The 22,260-nt window shown below is 57.3% G+C and overlaps 1 protein-coding gene across 1 annotated transcript; it reads left to right on the forward strand.

Moving 5' to 3' along the window:
* Positions 1–7,926: 7,926 nt before the first annotated feature.
* LOC119108361 (protein inscuteable homolog) lies at positions 7,927–21,955 on the forward strand. Its single transcript, XM_037231937.1, has 9 exons — positions 7,927–8,708; positions 8,895–8,993; positions 13,528–13,725; positions 14,145–14,433; positions 14,833–15,069; positions 17,955–18,126; positions 18,439–18,614; positions 19,889–20,194; positions 21,216–21,955. Exons 1-9 carry the CDS (start codon positions 7,927–7,929, stop codon positions 21,345–21,347), a joined length of 2,391 nt encoding a protein of 796 aa, XP_037087832.1. The 3' UTR covers positions 21,348–21,955.
* The last annotated feature ends 305 nt before the right edge of the window (positions 21,956–22,260 follow it).

The following is a 22,260-nucleotide window of genomic DNA, read 5'->3' on the forward strand; positions in this document are numbered from 1 at the left end:
GGGCGGGCCTTGACCCAGGATCCGGTGGAAGTGCCACTCATCAAATGCCCAGGAAAGGAAGCAGGTTGGATGCAGAGGACGTGCTCTGCATGCGTGGTAACGTTCCGGGGTCAAAGTGACTCTGCCAAGGCAAGCCAGGTCGGGGCGTTACCGATGGCGCTAAGCGGCCTGAAAGGTCGGTCCGAGCTGCTAAAAGCTGAGGCTTGCGAGGCTTGTTTCGCAACCTCGGCCGCTTGGACGCGTGCCGGGTTCCAATCAAAACGTGACGCGAACGCTGATAGCGTTCTACTGAATTGTTCACTTGGCAGTTACGGTCGCCGAACAACACCTGGTAGCCTAAACATGTCTAACATCTAGAAGTTATAACCTGTAGAGCGTCGTCCACCGACAGTTTTCTCCCACTGGCCGCCCCACCGTCAACACACAAATCCCCATGCTCCATGATCGGCGCCGCGAACGCCGAACAGTCCGAGGCCATCGCGCGCTGGGCATCCTCGCCTACCCACGGAGACAATAAACTCCGTCTCCGATATCGCCCGTCTCCTTCGGCGAGGAGCCGCCTGACGGCCATCGACCCGCACCGCGTGGCCCGTGCGCCCCTCAACAGGACCCATTGAGACGGCCCGCCCCGTGGGAGCCCGGGTGTCCCATAGCTCGGGGGGGGGGGGGACGCACCGAGCACGCGCGGGCGCCGCAGTTGGTGCAGGGTTCGCCTGGGGAGAACACGTGAGGACCCGGCACCAGGTGAGAGGCGGACCTGCGAGCGACTTCGGGGATCTGTGCTGGTGGCTGGGATATATATATATATATATATATATATATATATATATATATATGTGTGTGTGTGTGTGTGTGTGTGTGTTATGTGTGTGTGTGTGTGTGTGTGTGTGGTGTGTGTGTGTGTGTGGTGTGTGTGATGCTTGCATATGTAGTTTCAAACATGCGAAAGATGAGCATCAGTAAATTTTTGCAAAAATACGTGCATGGCAACACTATTAATGCACTCTATGCGAACTAATGTACCGCCGAATAGGCGCAACCAGCACTATGCTGTTATCATTGATCGCTAACGAAAGTGGACGGTTTAAACACTGGTGACCGGCACAGTTTCTAGTTCCCATCCGCAAAGCGCAATCAGCTCTCACGGAACACGGGGGCAGCAGCGCTGTTGCCAGAACTTGCACACGTCATGCCCGATTCCGATCGCCACATGCAACGAACGATCAGTACGAAGGCTTCGGGGCTGATGCAGTAGTGCACGGGACGTAGCAGTAGCGTGACTGGGCGGCCGTGACGTTGACAAGGCCTGCAGGCGCGTTGTTATCGCCCGGGAGGCTTTCCGAGGAGTGGAGTACGTCTGACGAACCCTTTCACTGAATGCCGAAAAGGCAGAGCGGTCGCTGACGCTGGCACAGCTGAGTTGGCCGATTTGTCGCTTGACCTGTTTAGATATTGTAAAGTTGGCGTAATTGGGGGGGGGGGGGGGGCACTGGGACGATCGTGAACCAGGTTTCCAAATCTGTTGATGTCATTGGGAGCACGGGAGGTCGTCCGCTTTGTTATCACGTCTATAGGCTCCAACGAGCGGCAGAGCCTCGAGTCGATGCTTCAACGCATGTCCCTTCTCGCCATGCGTCGTCACCTTTGGCGTGAGGATCCCCCGTGTCAACCACTCATCGGTCTAGGCCGCAGGCTTTGGAGAAACGACCAAACCTGCGCCCAAGCGGCCTTCAAGTCCCCCAGATACTTGGACGCCAGCTGAGTATCTGCGCCGAGTGCTAATGATGCCTTAGGAAGATAAGTCCTGCCGAAAAAATAATTATTGACTTAAGCGAGCCAAAAGGTCTGGGATCATCTTCTAACTTATCCGTTATTTTTGTCTTCCTTTTACTTTTTCGTGTGCATTTGCAGCTATTCCATCTTAACGATGTAATAATTCTGCAAAGTGATGGCCTTGGCATGGGCCCTATGGCAGGCAGCCAGGTGGAAGCAGTCTTCTCATAACAGTTGTTAAGTCCATGTCGTTACTTAGAAAATGGAGCGCAGAAGAGGCACTGCTTCAGTTGTTCGAGATTTGCTGAGGTTAAAAAGCTGTTGTTATTTATAACTCTGTGTTGAAATTTTCGCGTGCAAAATATTTGCTTTAAAAATAGAAATACCTATTTGAATAAGAGCGGGGCCATCCCCTTTAACCACTCCTCGAATATTGCGTTCTGAAGGCTGATGACAAAGCTTGCACTGTCCACCTTCACCTTGGTATTGGTCATGGATGTTCACTGTCTGCGGGCATGTCTTCTGCATGTAATATTTCTCTAGCGATTTGCGGTCACGCGGTTAGCTATAGAACCAGCAAACTAACAGCACATCTACGTGCTAAGAATGCCTCCGTGATGAGGACTTGGTCACGACGTGCCCGTAACCGTTACGACCTGGTCATGCACTACACGACCGTCGCCAAACTGTCACCAGCGCTTCCGCGGGTCACCACCCAAGCAGCTTTTTGGAGCCACCTCAGCGGTAAGCGCTTGTCCACGATCAACGACGGTAGAGCGCACTTTGAACCTCATTACACAGTAGAGTGTAATGATATAATAAATGCTGCGGGTATCTAGGGAGAGGGGGGGGGGTCACACCTGCCTCCCTCCCTCCCCCCCCCACTGGGCTCTCGGGCTCACCGGTCGGCGCGCGCTAGGCATTCCGTCCATCTGGAAAGTAAACAGGGTGTCAGCGCGGTGCGCCAGGCACAGAGCCGGCCGTTGGGTGCCATTGTTCCGACCCCGCCACTCACAAAGGCCATCGACGGCAGATTGGAGCGCTTTGATGCCGGCCGGCGGAGGGCGGCATTTAAACCGAACAAACATCTGTTCAGGCTGGCCCGGCCGGCCGCCGTGCCGGCTGCGTCTCCTTGCCGACCTGCGCCCACCCGTGGCTTATTAAAAGGCTCCCGAACCCGTTCGACAGTCAATAGTCCAGGCATGGCGGCTCGGGGTGAATGGAAGCTCGTGCTGTCCGCGCGGCTGAGCTATGGCCCAGCACTGGCGGGGACAATGTGGAGCCTTTGTGCGTCTGGGGCAGGTTTGTGGAGAAAATTGCGGGGATACGAACCGTACCTTTCTGGAATCGGGTCCAACACTGGCCATTCTATGATTGCTGTTAGGGACTAATGCGCTGGAAGTCTTAATGCGTAAGGGAAGCCTGCTCTGAGCTGCCGTTTTGTCAGATGCTATTTGAACGGGAGCTCTACCAGCGCTTTCCGATCATGGTTGACATGGTATGGAAAAATTCAGTACAAAAAGGCGTTATTTAGAACTATACTTAATAAATGGAATAGATGATAGCATTACAGCCCGTGAGTTCTCGTACTTGTTCATCACCTATCGGTGGGCCCCTTAGAATTGTATGTTCAGCGTGCTTACACCGAAATAAAGTGACGTAATTAAGCGATTTTTTTTTGTTTGTGCCCATTCCTTTTGTGAGCTCCGCCCATGGACAAATTGGTGACCCACATAAGAGAAAAGGTATTTATTGGAAAAAGCGCCATGAAGGCCCAGCCCTGGCGGCCTCGACTTAGATCCAGGCCGGAGCAGGAACAGCCGGCAGCCACCCGTTTACAGCTTTACAGCCGGCTCCAACACACCAGCATGTGTGCGGTACCAGTGTCGTAATGGCCGCCGGGTCGTAAAGGCTGCCGGCGCCACCCTGACCGCATCTGGGGGTCCATTACGGCTCGATTCTGGGAGCGGCGCGAGGCGGCCGGGCCGCGGCCGTGCGCTCGTTTGTCCGGCCGATCGGGCCTCATTAGACCGGTCTGTCCGGCGGCTGTAACGACCTTCTGGGACGCGGCGTCGGAGGACGCCGACCCGCCCCGCCGGTCGGGCGTCGCGCCCCGACGCAGATGGTCGGGCCACCCGGCTCAAATCGTTTGATTGCAAACGGATGGTGTTCGCTCGAAGGCGGCCAGCCGTTGGATGGTAGAGTCAGCGCTGTGCCGGTGTGTGATGGCTTACTTTATCGGCGCCCCGCGTCGGCGTGATGGCGGTGCGCCCAGTTGGCGGGTTTTGAACATCTGGCGTGAGATCGGTCAGCCCGGCGTGCTGTACGAGCGGGAGCGAAGTTCCGCGGGGAGTGATTAAGTCGGCCACACGCTGAGAACGCCAGACGCCATTCTCTGGGGGGGGGGGGGGGGGGGCTGTCAAGGTGAGTTTCCATTTCGTTGACCGACAACTGAGGTCATCATCCACAGTGAGGTGACTGAATCGCAGTCGAGCATTACTCCTGTCTTGACCCCGAACTCAGTTGATCGGCGGCGAATCTGAAGTGTGAATCCCACCGCATCCTCACCTGTTCACAGCCCTAGCCATGGGCCGTGTGACGGTCACGAGCCCTCCTGACCCGCTCATGGCGCCCGGCTGCCGCTGCGGCGGGCGTGAACGACGTTGCGCCATGTCGCCACGCGCATCACGCAACTGACCTGCGGCGGGAACGAGACAAATGCGACGCGTGAGTCGAACACTGACGCAATCCGCGCCGCGGGAGAAACGCACCGGTCGTCTTCGATCTCGTTTCGTTTCTTCAGCTGCTGCACTTTACCCCGAGAAAGCAGTGAAGGCCGAAGAGCAGCGCGGCCGTAGTGAGTGCGCAGCGCGACAGGCGACAGGCTGGAGACGGGCGCCGCCGCTCCCTATCTTCTCCGCGCGTGCTAATGCGCGTATGGCGTGACGCCGGCGTGACCGGTGGCGTGACGCTCAGGACTTGAATATGGGCTTGCCGGACAGTCACGCCATGCGGGCGTAAACAGACACAACACCTGGAGGGCGCAGACGGCAGAATGCTTGAAGCCGGATGGTATCTCCTCAAACAGGTCGTGGCATGGCTATCGCCCCGCCAGCGTGCACGACGTTTGGAACGACTCTTGTCTGTCAAGCCCATGTAGACTTTGAACGATAAGTTTCCGTGCAGCGTTAAAGTTTAGCTGCATTAGTGTCACTATTACAAATGGGCAGAACAGAATTATGGGTTTGAAATTGATAGCACACATTCCGCCTGCGATTACAGCGGCGTGGAAGAATTGCTACCGCTTTGGCCACGAAACCCAACCTGAATAGAGCGCCTTGAAAAACGCATGGTATCTAGCTATGCGCCAATCGAATTGATGGCTCAATCAGATGAAATATCGCTGAAAAATACCGCTTCGACCCCCGGTTAGCCAAACACAAATTTTCGAGCCATCTGAGTGTCACCAGTCATCAGTCAATGTTAACGCCCGCTTCTAACGATTTATCTAGGCGGCAGGTCGACCCTGGGATTCGCTCTCAGACGATTCCGAAATTCACTGACTGCCGCCACGGACGGAGGGGCGGCCCGGACTCGTCCTTCCAGCAGCTCCCGTGTGCCCAGGTTATGAATTAGACGAGAGGACACCTGCTAACACCACAAGTTTTAGGATCCCGTGAAAAATATCGTCAGGTGGTTACAGCTGTGGCGGCTGCCTGAAACGCCCTGCGACTTAAGTCTTTCGGCCGCTAATCCGACAGAGAAGGGCTCTCTCACCATTCGTGGAAGACGGCCGTGCGTCAGTTGAGACCGCACTCACTTTATCCTGGGTAGACTTTCCTGCAGGCCAGGATGAACGCAAATTTGGCAGCGGGTAGCCGGATGCAGCAAACGCAGCGTATTTCAGCGTATTTCTGCCCCGTGGCCTAGCAGAAAGACGTCGGTAATGGAACCGTTGCCAGTTCCCTTCCAACCTCCGTATCTGGACCGACTTCCCCTCGCTTTGCTCCGGGCCGCCCTTGCCCCCCACAGGCTTAGCTGTGGCTTCGGTTCCCCGGTCCTACAGCGTCAGCCAGGTCAGTACCCTTGCCCCTCGCCGGCAGAGCTGTGGCGTCGGTTCCCTGGTTCCACATCGTCAGCCAGCTCAGCGCCCTTGCCCCTTGTTGGCAGAGCTGTGGCGTCGGTTCCCCGGTCCCACGGCGTCAGCCGGCTCGGCGCTCTGAGAGCCGGCGCTGGCGAGAAGCGAGGCTGCTGGCGCGCGCCGGCGGCCGTGGCTCGGCTAATCTAGCAGTCGGCGGCCAGAGCCCGGTGGCCGCTATCGCGAGACGGCATCGGCTCCTGCGAAGCAGCTGCACGTGCGCAGGCCGGCCACGACCCGAGCGGTGGTCCGGTGCTGACGAGGCGTTCCGGTGCTGACGAGGCGTTCCGGCGCTGGTCCATCACCGATCGGTGGCTCCGAGGATGGGAAAACCCCTCTTGGCCTGGCAGGGTCACGCGAGCGCGACCGGCCTGAGAGTTTTGGTGTGGTGAAGTCTGTATTCGCAGCGACTGCAGGCGTTTGGCGGTAAGAGATAGAAGCTTGAATTGTCGTTGACCTAAGCACCGCAGTAAGCGAGCAGGTGAGGATAGTATCCTGGCAAAGACGCTTAAGAGGGCAGGAAGGCAAAGGCTGCTGGCCACCAAATGTGGCCGGATTACAGGCGCCCAGGAGTCGCCTGAGTCCCTGGCAGGACGGGCTCACACTCTGCCACCGAAACTGGCCGCGGTCCAATACGCACGTCAGCGATATGAGGCCAGCGAAATATGCCGGTACAGGATATTAACCCATGCTCCAGGAATTCTGATACGGAAACCGAATAACCCTCTCAGCTCTTTATCTCGTTTTTTTTACCGTGACACTGCAACATGTTTTACGCCCTGCTGTCGTGTTGCTCGGCAGACCGGCCCGACAACGATAAGCATTACGTTCCACCAGTCCTCGTACAGCAGCCATACACAGAATTTCCTGCATGTTGCAACCGACAGACAAGCGACTGCTGGCTGCTGCGACTGATGGCATTAAGATAGGACGCAAATGTGTCGGACTGTCGCGATGATGCCTTGATAATACTCTATTGTTCGAATCCGGCGTCAATTTAACAGGTTAATGAGACTCAGGTAGTTTTTCTGGCGGATGCTTTTGGAACCGGCCTGAGGAGCGGGCACTGAAAAGTTGATGTCAGTTTGGAACAGATCGCCCCCGCGCGCTCACTTGCTGGCTTAGACAGTGGGCAGCCTGCGGCGCGTGCCTGCACTGAAGTCCGTTGCGCAAAAAATTCTAATGTTTGCAAATGATTGAAAAGAAAGGACGACCGTTGTTGTGTCTACTTTGAATATGGCAATTCATTCTTTTAAATTTGATCTACAGCCCTAGAAATTCCATAAACCTGCGATAATCACACAAGTTAAGCAAAGAATAGCAGCCATGTTTACATAATGTTTTATGTCATACGGGCACATCTTTCGAGACTAACCACCTTCGCCCCTCTGATGACTTGGGGCTGAATTTGGGCGTTCTTTCTATCTTTCTGGACCGTTTACTTTCTGGACAGGAGCGCTGCAAGGCCGTCCTCTGTCTCAGGTGGTTTGCTGTTTTCTTGCGGTTTCCGTGATTGCCTGGCGGCCGACTAACTGTTCATGCTATGGCCTGCGGTGGGCGCTGTGTTGACCCGCCGCGCTCCCGTCCGTTGCAGGGCCACGATGAGCGCGGTGCGCCCCAGTCCGCTGAACGGCAGCCGCCTGCGTGAGGCTGTCCGCCAAGGTGCCGTCCTGAGTCCGCCTCTGACGCCCGTTTTCGCCGACATCGGCGCCGCGCCTCGCAGGGGTGGAGTCAGCCCCAGAGCCGGGGTGGGCCGCCGGTTCGCCTCTGACACGTGTCTGGCCGTGCTGCCGAACCGCGCGCCCGTGTACAGGCACCCGCTGAGCGCCGCGCTACCGCAGCCGCTGATCTCACCGCAGCAGCAGGCGCGTCGTCAGCAGCAGCAGCAGCAGCAGCAGCAGCAGCAGCAGCAGCAGCAGCAGCAGCAACAGCAGCAGCCGCGTGGAACTAGACGCAGGCTGTTTGACGTCAGAGACAGCGGTCAAGAGCTGGAACTGGCAGCCAACGCGTCCAAGATGAACTCCACGGAGGCGGAGAAGAACCTGTGGAAGCCGCACGTCGGTGTTAGTGAGGCCGCGGAGAAATGTTTCCCGAAGAGCAACAGCACCACGACGTGCGGTATAGAAAACGTGCGGGCGTACAGTAGTAAAGGTATTGACTTCTTCTGCCGCGTGCAGAACCTCGAGCAAAAGAGTCTCCTCGAATGCAACGCCGACTACAAGCCGGACGCGCGCAACAAGCTGCTGGGCTCGCCCACCAGCCAGCGGAGTCAAGACTCTGGCTTCTCCGACTCGGGCGAGTCCAACTATGACTCCCAGAGCGACGACCACAAGCGTGAGCGGCGCGTTCGCTTCGAGAAGCGGTCGTTCGCGCGGACTCTCTCCAAGATTATGCGCGGCGCCAGCGCGTCGGGTCGCGCGGCGAAGTGCGCGAGCGCGACCCCCCTGGCGACGCCCGCCGGCCCGCCGGCGAGCCAGGAGTCCTCGACGCTCCCCCGACCGCGGCCGCGGGCCGGCCACACGCCCAAATCGTCGCGCTTCTCGCACTCCAGCCTGCAGGTGGTGGAGGAGTACAAGCGGCTGGGCGCCGTCTCCGCCAGTTGCCAGGACCTGGCGCTGGCTGGCCGCGCCGGCCCGCTCACCTCCAGCCCCGTGCGCGCCGACCACGTGCTCGAGTGCTCGGCCATCGAGCGCGAGCTGGACTCGATCCTCGAGCGCGCCGAGCTACCCGACACGCAGCACGTGACCGTCCGGCCACGGCCCTCGCTCAACGACACCACCATCGACTTTTCGCCGCGGTCGCCGCCGGACGCGGCGGCGGTGCGCTCGGCCAGCGCCGCGACGCTGCGCCCGGGCGCGCCCGAGAGCGGCTCGGTGACGCTGCGCGCCGGCGGCCGGCAGCGGCAGCTGCAGCGGCGCTGGTCCCAGCTGGCGCCGACGGCCGGCGCCGCCACGCTGCCGCGCCGACCGCGATCCGTCTGGAGCCTGCAGGCGGCAGCCGACCTGCAGGCGCGCCGCTTCTGCAGTCTGCCCCGCGAGCAGGCGGCCCGGCCCGACCCCACCATCCGGATCGACGACGTCAGGTCAGTGGCCGTCAGGTCAGGCGGGGTCGGCGCGGGGTTAGACGCGCCAGCCCGGTGATGCCCTAACACTGTGTGGCCAAGTTTGGTCAGGGAAGGTATGTGGGTAGCTTCGTTAGAAGACGTCAGAGAGGGCTGCTCCTTATAACGAAGGCGGGTTAACATGCGATTCTACTTAGCCAACATGCTTTTTGTCAACTGCAGTCATGAGGCTTAAAACATTACATTCGTAAAACAGAGGTCATCTAAGATCTGTCGGGGGAACGCGAGGACTTGAAGGTGATCAAAAACCATCACCGTCCTGTTTTGGGGCAGGTCATCATGTTCTCCAGGCTCACTTTCTTGGATGGAACAAAAGCTAACAAAAGATTGTACACAACGCACAACTACGGCCTCTGACAGGCCCGGGCCTATTGTCCATAACTTAACCAACAATCAATCAATCGTTAACAAACTGCGGCGTACCATGCTGTTCACACAGAATTTGTGAGGCAATCGGCCCCAACTATAATCGCCTCCCCGTAAAACCGGCATCACCACAGGGAGATAACCGCTCGTTGCGCAACCCCGGCCCCCTCCCCTCGCTCCGCCAGGCCCCCACCTAGCCGCATTACTGATGCCGCGCACGGGGACGCGTCGCCTAGCTGCTCACCTGCCGGCGGATGGCGTTATGTGGCGGTCAGCATGCGGTCACGACGCTATCGCCGCGCGGGCGTATCTCGGTCACGACTCGACCGGACCGCGGTTAGGGTACAGCTGAGTCGCCGCCTAAATGCGACTGCGGGACGCGGGCAGGACGTCCGCAGGGCGCAGTTAGGACATGGCCCGGACGCCGCCCGGACCAGATCGGTCTGGACTACGGACGTCACCAGTCTCGGGCCTGGATTACAGCGCGTTCAAGGGTCCGGGCGCATTCAGGACACGCTGCGATTGGGACCCGGACTCGATCAGGACTGGACCAGAACTGGATTAGGACCCGACCAGGACTCGATCAGGAGCCGACCAGGGCTCGATTAGGACCCGATCAGGACCCGATAAGGACCCGATCAGAACCCGACCAGGAGGCGACCGAGCCGTTATCGGTTCACGTGATTACAGAGCGGGCGCTCAAGTCGCCTACAGACAGCAGTCGGGTCTCGACTGCACCGTGATTAAACTCCGCGGCGGGGCTCTGCATGGAGCTCGCCCGCGTGCGCCGCGGACTGCGGTCAGTCAGGACCGGATCGGACTGTGCCCAGCTCGCTACCGTCCCGCGGCGGGGACGCATCCGCGGCCGGCGTCCGGTCATCAGTCATCGACGGCGCCAAGGCCGCGGCCGGCCGTCTGTCGGCGCCCCGGCGGCCGAGATCGATGGCGGGAGCCGGCCGCTGTCGTGTCTCCACCTGGCCCCCGGCGGCGGCGCGGCGGGAGGGTGGAGGCGTACGCACCGGGGCTCTGAACCGGACGACCCGCGCCGAGGTGGGACAGAGACGTCCCTGGAGTGGGTGTAACGCTCCAGTCCGGAGGTCGTCTTCGAATCGGGTGACCAGGTTCGGGGAAGGGGAGAGGTGTCTCTAGACTTGGTGACATTCACCGAGATGGACGTGATGCACACCCCTGGATAACTCGCGATCGCAGTGAGTTGTGTCTTAAGTCCGGGAATCCACGTGCTTGGATAACAGATGTGAATGTGGAATGAGTATCCCACATCGGGAGAACCCCCTGATAGATGGCAGTTAGATCTCACATTCGGGAAACCCATATGCTTCTAAGAGGCAGGTGTCCCCGAACTAGATGGCATGCGCAGGAGAGGGAGATGTCCCAAAACTTGAGTTAGACTTGATGGCATCCGCCCTTCTCTCATCGCTCACGCTTCGTCCTAAAATCTCGCGACGCTACGTCGATCCGAGGCGAGGTTCACGGCACAAACTGTAAGTGGGCTTAAGTGACCCCTGTGCTCGACCGAGTGTTAAGCACACGCCCCTAAGAGGGTCCTTGGGCGGGAGAGGTCTAAAGATAGGTCTCCGCTGGGAACTTCCATGTGCATGCAGTATTATCTCACCTCGTCACTATCCCTTCATCCCTAAAATGGTCACGAAGAGGCGAAGGGGCTATAATCCCAATCAAACCAAGACGCATTGGAAACCAACTGATACGAATATCTGCCTCAGTATTGGTAACACGTGCTGAGGTTCAGGAGGTGTCCCTGGCCTGGGGGACCTGTGGAATCTGTGGCCTGGGTGAGACTGACATCGCTGGACGGATGACCCGTGCTGGTGATGTGGTTTAAGTAACTCAAGCTCGGGCAGCGCGCGCCAAAACAGAAGTGCCCGTGGATTGGGACCCCGCTGAGCACGGGAGTGTCTCCTTCAGTGTTGTCGGCTGATGTCTGTGGGGGAGATGCCATACGAGATGGAGTGGTATGCTAAGCATCGATATCACGCTGGGTGTGTTGTCTCTGCGGGAGACACGCATTTATAGGCGAGACCACAATGCGTAATACGCCAAATTCGACAGACAGCCTTGTGGACGATTGGCACTGGAATTCCGAGCCCGGGATTTGCGGGGGTTTTGGAAAATTCGCGGTCTAACTTCGCGTCGACCGAATTTGGGCAGCAGTAATTCGGCATGCGTACACCCGCTGCGAGATCGCTCTGGCGACCCAGAGGCTAATGACAGTTTGATGCCGGCTCTGTCGATTACCACAATCTATCACCGACCAGATGACCGTGACCAGGCTTGGAGCAATGCAGACACGTCAGCCCCATAGCCAATAGACTCTCGTGTCGTGACCGTGAACTGTGTCCAGGGACCGATAATGCGGCACGCGCGGGTGTGATGGCGGCTGTGAAAAGCTGATGGTGTGGCACGCGGCGGCTATTTCTTTCGCCTGTTTCGGTAGCTACGCTCGGCCCGCACTTCGGCATGGCGCTAACCGGCCACTGCCTCGCGTTATTTATAGATCAGAGATGATCGCGTTCATGAGAGCATTCCGTTTCCTAGCAGCACTCGCCGCACAGACCGCTACGGCGAGAGGAAAGCTCTGTCGGATGATCACTCCATTCAGCGGATCGTCCCCGCCCGATTGGCGACGATCTCGGCACTTGCCCGATCACTATCCCGTGCCGCATCCGCGTCCACCCCCGATATAGGCAGCCGTGAGCAGTTTACGCCGGCCGCAGACGAGGAAAACGGCCACCTTGGGCTGATCCCCTCCGCATACCGCGCCCTCTCGCGTCCCGGATGTTTCCAGTCCGTGCGCGCGGCGAGCGTGCGCGCTGCGGCCCAATCAGAAGGCGCCGCTGACGCGACACCGGCCCGCGCACGCCCGTGCGGGCGTAGCCGCGTGCACGGCCCCGTCTGGCCGGCGCACGCGCTTGGAGGCCGCACGCGGCCGGACGGGCGGCGGCGCGGCTTCGAGTAGCGGGACATGCAAGCGTGCTTCTCGTGAAGACGTTCGCTGAAAGTGAAAAGGAAATTGCCGATTTGGGCCGCATGCTTGGTAGCAAGAGCGAGGCATTGGAAGGATTTGGCTGCCAGGCACATGATGCACAGGCCTTGAGTAAGTTAATGCTAGCTGGCCATTTTTCAAACACTAATATATGTACGCATGCATGCGCAGCGCAAGTAAACATGCCACAGGCATTTGAAATTGTCCACTGTGGTTATGTTTCAAAGTGATGCGGCATGAGTCTGCCTGGGAATCGCCAGGCCAAATGGCAACATTTTTAAACGTCTTTATTAGCGAGTCACTCCAATGTTATTCGCGTAGTTTCCGCGGAAAAGACATGTCTGTCTGAGTGGAACGTATCACCGTCACTGCATTAATCACGCAGAGAACGCTTGCTTTCGCATCCAGTTACCTTGAAAATCACCTTACGATATTGGTTGGCGTCAGAAAAGCGTATTCTTTTAGACAATGGGCGATTGGAGTTCCTCTTGTCCTTGATTGGCACAGTATACGGGAAACTGACGAAGGTGAAATGACATAAGTGGTGAACAAAACGTGTCTGGGCCTCTAAGGTCTCCGCCAATGGCTTAACTGATCAGGAAGTTCCACGACTCTTAGTGCTGACCGCCAGCTAGCTAACAGGAATGGGCTGGTCTGACCGACAAATGCTTGGCTGGAAGCGGAGATCAGAGACAAGCACAGAACAACATGGCGGCACAGGATTATTCGTAGCTGGAATTAACAATTATCTCATGCTGTTGTATATGCTACATCAAGCAGTCATACATTCCACTGGGTAGTAAACCTTGTCACTGGTTCATGTAACACGTGTGCAGCGTTCAGCCGGGTGCTTAGAGGTGGAAAGGTCAGCCATTTGACTCGCTCAGTCTGCCCATGCCCAGGTATCGCGACTAGAGCGCGATTGGCACCACATGACCTGGGATGACCTCACATGAATCATTTGATCTTGCACGACCTCACCTGACGTCACGTGGCCTAATTTGACTTTAACTGATGTTACGCGACCTCACCTGACCGCTTGTAGCTCCAGCTGGCCGGAGTGATCCCGGAGTGACCCAGCTGACCTGACCTGACCCGTGCGTGCAGGTCCCCGTCAGTGCGCCACTGGCTGCAGGAGCAGTGCTGGGAGGTGGACGTCGAATGCATGAACACGCTGCAGAGCAAGTCGGTCATCTCGGACATGTCGCACCTGCTCGCGCTGGCCGCGAGGAACGCGCGAACCAACATCCGGGACATTCAGGTCCGCGCCAAAACCGTCAGCCGGGACTTCGCCTCGCTCTTCTCGTGAGTTTACGAGTGTGTGCGCAGTGTGCAGATTGTGCAGGGTGCACTCGTTTGTCCAGATAGACAGCAGTCGTGGATGTGATGGCTCCAACTTTTTAGTCACAGATGAGAAGTCTTTCGAATCTAGCGGTGTACATTGTGGTCATCAGACCAGTTCGAACCCGACTGGCGTTGTCTTCTCTGCATAAAGGATTTGTTGCATTTCATTCGCTCACCGTTGCGCCATTTCATCCTAACGGAGTGTGTTGTGTCGTTGAACTTGCCCACAACTGTTGTATTGCCTCTCTGGCATATTGGACTCTAGTCGAGAGAACTATTGGAAAAGTCATGGCGAACTAAACCGTAGTGTTCGCCACGGCTTGCAGACACGAGAGCGAGGGATCAGAGTCGGTAACGCTTTCGTGTATACCTTTGCACAGTCGAATGGAGGAGCTGGACATCAAGGAGGTCCCTCGGATAGCGCAGACGGTCACCGAGGCGATCCAAAGCTTCGTGCGAGAGTACGTGATCTCGCATCCGGACGGTCAGGCCTCGCACGTGCAGAACCTCGACAAACTGCGCTCCCTGATGGAGAAGATGCTGGAGTACGTCAAGTCCTGCGGCCAGATGAACCGCACGTTCAAGGTCGACGATCTGGTGGAAGTGCTGGCCTCGCTAGCGCAGGCCTTCAACCACCTGGTCGATCTCATTCTCGGCGAAGAAGTTAAGGTGAGCAGCTGTGCTCCTCAATGAGGCTGGTGTGGCCACCTGACGTGCTGCCGCTGATCGTGACCGGGCATGGTGATGTCACCGGGGTGAGTTTGTTTGCCTGAGTTACGAGCGCTGACCGCGATATTTGAGCTCGGGCTGCAAATAATCCATTTGCTGCAAAATCATTCGAAAAGACGTGGGTAATGTTTTTTCTTCTCCTTTTTGCTGGGTTATCGCGTTCATCTGGCAAACGCTGTCTGCTCGATCAGTTTCCTGTTTTGAGCATAGCTTTACCGGTCACCGGCGTAGTTTTCCCAGTATTTCGCCGCGCGACGTGCCGTCTGCCGCCGAGGTCACCCGGTGACGTCAGACCGCGTGACGTCACTGCCGGCGGTGCTGACCGCGCGCCTGCGGCAGGTGATGCTGAGCTCGCTGTCGCCGGAGCGCGACGTGCTCTGCCTGAAGCTGGGCCTGCGCTCGCTGACCTCTGTCGGCCTGGACGGCGGCCGGCTGTGTCGCGTGCTGTGTGCGCACGGCGCCGTCTCGCGGCTGGTGGCGCTCGTCTCCGGCCGCCGCCGCCAGCTGCGGCCGCAGGCGCTGCGCGCGCTCGCCACCGTCTGCTGCGTCTCGCAGGGCATCAAGGCCTTCGAGAAGGTGAGCACCTGCCGCTGACGGTCGTTAGTTGACGAGAGGAGGCCCGATGTGGTGCTCGGTTGTTAGCGGCAACTGATTGTTTTTACGGTTGACATGACGACCTTCCCCCCTCCCCACACCAAACAACGAGGTGTGTAAGGTCTTTGTTATCCCACCGAGGTCATATTGCCGCCCTGCATTGGCGGAATGTTTGGTGAAGAAGTGACGCTATGATATGTCGCTTCCGTCTTCTGGAATGAAAGATTTGTTTGCTCAGCACTTAGGTAAAAGCTTACCCGCTTAGCAAACATACTTCACCCGACTCCAAGCCCTCAGCTCGGCAGCTTGTTCGCTAATAGCTGGTCTTTCCACCCTTGATGGACACTTAATCATGAAACGAGTGAAATTTCTGCTCCTCTGACGAGAACCGACAGATCTTGTCAGCTCCATGGTATTCTGGTGCCGCCTGTCGGTCTGGAGCTCAAACAATTGAGCCGCTGATAGGAAGTCTCCGGCCATCCCAGATGCAACCATCGTTTAATCCCACGGATAGATATTACATAACAACCGGTCATTATTCTGACCCATTAGCAAGAGCAGTCTGCGTCCACACCTAATTTCTGGATTTGCCATGCATATCATGACTTAATGACCTCAGAAAACCCCGACGACATGTCTGTCATACCCCGTGAAAGGAACACCAGTTCGTCGACCAGTTCACACTTGCAAAATCTATTTCAAGCCGCGGGACCAATACACTGTCACACTCAGGATCTCAGCGGAGGGACCCACAGACCACCCCTGTCGGCCCAATCCACTTACAAGCCACCCCAGTCGGCCCGGTGTACCCAAAGGCCACCCTGGCCGGCCTGGTCCACCCACAGACCACTCGCGGTCGGCCCGACCCAGTCACAGACGACCCCGTCCGGTCCGATCCACCCATAGACTACCCCGGTCGGTCCGGTCGGCCCGGTCCACCCACCCACAGACCACCCTGGTCGGCCCGGTCCACCCACAGACTACCCCGGTGGGCCCGGTCCACCCACAGACCACCCCCGTCGGACCGATCCAGCCGAACACTAGCAGCTTGCCGCGTGCACCACCTGTCCGCGGAAGCCCCGATCCGTTGGCCGGCCTCAGAAGCAGCGGAGGTGCGTGACCCGCTGCACACGGGCGGCCGCTCTGCCGCCCTGCCGCGCCGGGCCGCGGGAGCAGTTGGGCCGCGTCTGGCCGCCTCAGTGGCTCCCCTGATTAGCTACCAGGATCTGGCGAGCACGCACGGCGGCCGGCGCTGGTCCGGCGCCGACCGCAGCCTCCCGAGTGGCTCGCCCGGCCGGCGGCCGCGCACGAACGGGCGCGTGATCCCCGTTTTTCCGACAGCAGGTATCCTTGCGAGGCTGGCCTGCATTCCCCGGTGTGTGGTTCTCACGTATGGCCACCACCTGCACCAGCGGCCGCGCTCGTGAATGGCCCAACGAGGGATGAGTAGCCTCGTGGTGGAGAGTGGACGCGTCAGTGGCACGTCAACAAAAACGGCGCCGCACGAACGGCCTCTAGGAAGGCCTTAACCACAGTTTTACCAGCCAGCGTGCACCTCGTTTGAGGCCGGGTCTTAGCCAGAGCCACTGAAGATTGAACGCCATACATGGCATGCTGGGGCGGGGTAATGCCTGCATTTCTGCCAGTATTTCAGCGATGTTAAATAATGTTTTGGTTATGGTGTTGGGCGACTTCATGTTGTAAACTGGGAGTTCTTTCTCTTCATTTCAGGGTGTTGGCTATGAACGTGCACTCATGAATATGGCTGCTGTGTTTATCCGATTGGTGAAGATTTAAAATCAACTTAACATCTCTTGATCTCCGCAAATAAAAATAAATTAATTTTCACTTTGATATTAACACTTACAATCTAACTTACCCTTAACTCATCCGCATGACTCACGCCATGCGATGCACCTGATTCGGCTACGAAAATAGCCATGGATAGTCCGTTATCATTTATTCATATAGTGATGCTAAAATTTCAAATGGTTAGGGCTCTACCTCCTCAATAGTCTAGAAAGTGACGCCGGTGTCGTGGAGCGATGACAGTAGTGGAGAACATCGGGTGCTAGTGTGTGCACCGAGAAATTTGGAACACATCTGACTATCTGCTGTAAGCTTGAGCATCTGTAATGCCATTGGATTGCTGCAAAGAGCTGCTGCAAGGAGCTCTTTACAGCTCCTGGAAAGCGCTACCTGTACAGGGGCTTTGCATCTTATGTAAATGCACTTACTGCGTTTACGGAAGCTCTTATCGTAGGCTGCGTGCGCTTGTGCCTGCGTCATAATAAGATAACTGAATGCACATCTGTTTTGGCGGCACCAATGGAAGCCGATATTTGCAGCATGGGTGTTAATCGTTCATGCAGCAGAGTGATGTGTCTTAGCAGCGGCCTCAATAGCCAGATGTTGTCGCCATGCGGTGAGCCAAGGTCTCATTTTGGGACTCGCCCACTGAAAGCCGGCTACAAGAATGCAAGCTGTGTATTTCTGAGATGGGCACAGGAACAGCTTCGGTTCGACTCCCTGGCGCGTTGTTCCTCACCGCCTGCCAGTGTTCGCGTGAGCAGTGTCGTGCCCTACCATTGGCCGCTGTTGCCCCACCATTGTCTGCGCTGTTGGACATAGTCCATGGCAGCACGCCGCCAAGACATGACGCAGGACAGGACAGGTCCATGAGGCCAGGCATGATCCGGCCCGTTGTGCCACCCCCTGACCGTTCAGTGATGGGGGCAGGCCTGTCGCGACGACCAGACACTCCCCATCGAGCACGGAGGCGTGATAACGCTTGGAGCGCGACCGGGCTGCGGCATGACCGCGACCGCGACACGTGACATGGCTGACCCCGTGACCTCCCCCGGCAGGCGGACGGTCTCCGGCTGGTGACCGGGATTTTGGCGGACCCCCGCTCCACCGAGGAGGAGCGCTCCGAGTGCGCCGGCGTCATCGCGCAGGTCACCTCGCCCTGGGTGGACAGCATCCACCACGTGCGCGGCATCAGCGACCACGTGGAGGACATCATACGCGAGCTGACTGGTGAGCACGCCGCGAGCACTGGCGAGCGACGGACCGAGCTCTGGGTTCCCTCGGGTGCGGATCGGCGTAGTCTCGCCACACCGTGACTGAGGGGAGCAAGATAGACAGGGCTGCATGGTCGGTCCGATCCACGTCTGATTAGGGTTCCACCGGTTGAACGAAGACCTGAGCAGCATGCTGCCGTTTCCCAGCTGTACGTGATGCTCTGACCAAGCGTGTTCGTGATGCTCTGACCAAGCGTGTTCGCTCGCACCATCGCGGCGGCTGAGCAGCGTGTCTGGACGAGCTCTGACCGGGGCGCCCGCACGCCAGGTCTGGCGGCGACCACCGACTCTGTGGAGACGCTGCTGCTGGCCTCGGCGGCGCTGGCCAACCTGACGTTCCTCAACATCGGCGCCGTCCGCCTCCTGCTGCACAACGGCGCCGCCAAGGTGCTGGTGCACGCCACGCGCAACGCCGACAACTGCTCCCTCTTCCTCAAGGATCAGGTGAGGTCGCGCGCCGTCGGACGCAGCGTCCTGTCCCTTAGGCGATGTGTGTAGCAAGGTTTCGTTTCCTCAGGTCGTGTAGCAATGTTGCAAAGACACACTCACGGGCTGACACGTAATACGGGAACTACAGCACAGCTCGCAGTCGGCGCACGATCAAGGTCGACGTCATGTGATACTTTTCCTCCGCTTTGCTGGCGGGCAATCGGCACAGAAATGCTGCATCACGTTGGTATGCTTCAAGGTTGCGAGCGGAAGGCAATGCAACACCTTTGTTGCGCTCGTGCGACAATTTTTGTCAGCCCTTCCCACATCCACGCCTTCCATCTGATTCAGTGTTGCGTCATGAGGAAAGTCTTTAAGGGCTGTTGTTTCAATGTCGTGCAAAACTGGGGAGACACTTGTCATGGGGTTTTCACGGTGACGTACCGTTGTCTTGCACAGTAATGCTATCACCGCAGCATGTCGCTGTGGTCATCATTCTTTAGGGTGTTTCATTCGAGTAGGTGACTAGGCAAAACGACTCGTCCTATTGGCAGCCGAAACCAAATGTTTCACTGGGTTTATATTCGCACAGTTGCTTTCGCGAAGTAAATATGCTAGGCTAGGCTTTCGCTATACTCCTCCCAGTTAAGTGTGGGGAGACAGTGGCAGGTGGCTACATATGACATATGCGACTCACTGCATATATGTGTACTGCACATAAATTGCCGACATAGGACATCAGAACGCGCATATCAAGGGTAACAAGGTTTCTTGGATAGTCGGCGTACAACGGCGTCCTTCGAAACAGCTGCATATAATGAATTTTACGCTCTTGGTCAGCCCCATCAATATCATGTCTGCTGGCGAGTCAACCAAGGGTTGCTACTTCTTTTAAAGCGGCGACGAGGTTACAGTAAATCAAGTTGAACATACCCAATGTCGCCCCGGATGTGTCGCTGACAGGCTTTATAAGCTCATGTCATGTGAGCCAGCCAAATGCATCATGCATTATTACATGACGTATTATGAAAATCTACCGGACATACATGCATTATCTGATGTGGTATCAGACCTGCGATTTCACGTTTAGGTAGCATAACGTGACTGTAAATTAGAATACAGAAATCATGCTCTACCGTTCTGCTCACAATATGATGGCGTACATCACACTCTGCTTCCCTGTGCCCAACGTCGTAACGGAAACCACGCGTTTGTCCCCGCACAACGTACAGCACCGCGCGTGGATTGTCAGCCACCGCTCGCCAGCTAACTCGCCGCCTCCTCGCCAGGTGGCCACGATCCTGGCCAACATGGCGTCCATCACGGAGTGCCATGACGAGGTGCTGCGGAGTGGCGGGCTGCCGGCGCTGCTCTCCTTCCTCGGCGAGCACCCGCCAGCCGGCGACGCGGCCGAGCCGAGCGTGCAGGCGGCCGAGCGCGTGCAGCAGAAGGCGGCCATCGCGCTGTCGCGGCTGTGCGTGCGCCGCTCGGTGGCGCTGCAGGTGGTCGAGGGAGGCGGCCTGCAGCGCCTGGTGCAGCTTTGCCGCGACGGCGCCCAGCGCAACCACTCGGACGGCGTGCTCGTCGCCTGTCTGGTGAGTCCGGGGGCGCGCACGCGGCGGCCAGCCAGCCACCACCCGTCCAGTGTCTGTTTCGTGCGCCCTGCATGTTTGGTGACAAGTGCTGGTATCCCACCACCGGAGGCGGGTCAAGCACCAGATTCTGGCAGCGACCGAGTGTGTTTGGGGGGCCAAGCTCAAAATTGGTGGTGATTGCACTAAGAGCAAGCAAAAGTGTTAAACATTTGGTCGTTTCAACTTCTTAAGAGCCATGGCCTGGCCCTCCCTCTTGGATCCGCTATGGTGCATGGTCCTAGTGACCTTGCTGGTAGCCAGCACGGTAGCTTTTCTGTATAGGTGCCCGCTAGTCTATCTAATGAAACATGCAGGGGTACGTGTCTGGCAGTACACAAGATAATCCTTTAGTAGAATGCTTGGCAGCGTGTCTGATAATCCGGTAATTGCCCAGTAGCCTGATGGGAGACTTTCGTGGAAGCTTTCCTAACGGCACCATGTAATTGTTATATTGGTGGCGTTACTTCTAGACCAAATCGAAGAGAAATTGGTAGAACACTAAAGCTGAAACGTGTGATCGAAGGCGTTTTCATCGTACGTTTGTCCTTCCGTTCTGCCGTCCGAAGGTAAAGCCTCATATGTTAGTTTTTCGCCATTTTGCGCTTTTTATGTCTTTTGATTTATCTACTCTCGCTGACTTGGGTTATTTAAACAATCAGTTGAAATTTTCACAGGGTCTTAACCCATTACTTTAGCTAAAAATCTGAGAAAGTTTCAACTTTTAGTATAAATACCCGAATGCAGCATGAGAAGGCAAATCAGATGACACAAAAAACGCAAAATGGCTAGAAATGAACATATGGAATTTTAACCTTTGGACGGTAGCGTTGTTTGGTCATGTCCTGTTTCGTTAATATGTCCTTTTGGTGTTTGACACTAGCAGCACGGAAATGGTGAAGTAAAATCGAATATAACTTAAAATGGAAGGACGGCAAGCCCGCCCGCGAGGGTGCCCGTGCTAACCGATTTTCGATCGTTCCAGGCGACGCTGCGCAAGATGGCGTCCGCGTGCGGTCTAGAGGTGTTCGAAAATGGCGACGGTCTGGACCTGGTGGAGCCGCGACTTCTCGAGTCGTTCCTGCTCTGCTCTTCCAAGCAAGAGAGCTACGTATAGCTTCAGACCCGCCGTCCGATTGCAAGCCCACGAGAGCTCCTAGAGTCATCAGCAGCCAAATGTTTCCAGCGGCATCTCTCGGATGTCTCGCGCCGCTGTGACCAGCGTCATCGCTCGACTTGCACCGTCTCCGTGCTGCCACCCAGGGCTGGATTGTGCTCGTCTGCCGTCGGCACGCGTACTCGTCTACGCCGTCGGCGTGCGTGCTCGTGTACCGTCGGTGTGCGTACTCGTCTACCGTCGGTGCGCGCACTCGTCTGCCGTCGGCGCGCGTACTCGTCTACCGCCGGCGTGCGTGCTCGTCTACCGTCGGCGTGCGTCCTCGTCTACCGTCGGCGTGCGCACTCGTCTGCCGTCGGTTACGCCGACAGCGCCGGAAGGGTCCAGGCGCGGCTGAATCGTGTGCAACGAGACGCCTTTGTGATCGGGCGGCGAGAACTGGTGACGCCACGCTGATGCTATGAATGGCCATCGGAGCGTTGCTTTGTTGCACGTATTTGCCAGACTGCATGGCAGAAAATGACGGGGAGGATTACAACTACCTAGCCCATCTAGTCTTCCATTTCTGCTCAGCGCATCTTAGAACCGTTCAAACGTCACGCCATAGTTACAGGGCGGGCGGCACTGTAGCCACTTTGTAGGATAAACTGTACTGCATCACAAAATAAAGCCTAGTCAGACCTGGTCGGGTTTTTTACCAATTGACGTCGTGTGCATGTTTACAAGAAAATATCTTAGTAAATTCGTCCGCCCAGCGGGTATTTACAATGCCTCGCCAAGCCATTGCAGTTAAACTGCCGGTCAGCAAACCCAGCATGACCCTGGTCACCTGCGACTGATATCGGGCTCACACTGCATGAGCCCGAAGGGTGCGCCAGTGGCTTACTTTGTTGGTGACGCGCAGGCATGGCTG

Source organism: Pollicipes pollicipes, unplaced genomic scaffold, assembly GCF_011947565.3.
Source record: "Pollicipes pollicipes isolate AB1234 unplaced genomic scaffold, Ppol_2.1 Scaffold_6686;HRSCAF=7923_pilon_pilon_pilon, whole genome shotgun sequence".
NCBI lineage: Eukaryota > Metazoa > Arthropoda > Thecostraca > Pollicipedomorpha > Pollicipedidae > Pollicipes > Pollicipes pollicipes.

What these genes read in the sequence shown, in the direction of transcription:
- LOC119108361 (XM_037231937.1), top strand. Translation starts at nt 7,927, where the DNA reads ATGAACTCCACGGAGGCGGAGAAGAACCTGTGGAAGCCGCACGTCGGT. An exon ending in ATCCGGATCGACGACGTCAG is followed by an intron (nt 8,994 to 13,527) that starts GTCAGTGGCCGT and finishes CCGTGCGTGCAG; the next exon opens with GTCCCCGTCAGTGCGCCACT. An exon ending in GCATCAAGGCCTTCGAGAAG is followed by an intron (nt 15,070 to 17,954) that starts GTGAGCACCTGC and finishes CTCCCCCGGCAG; the next exon opens with GCGGACGGTCTCCGGCTGGT.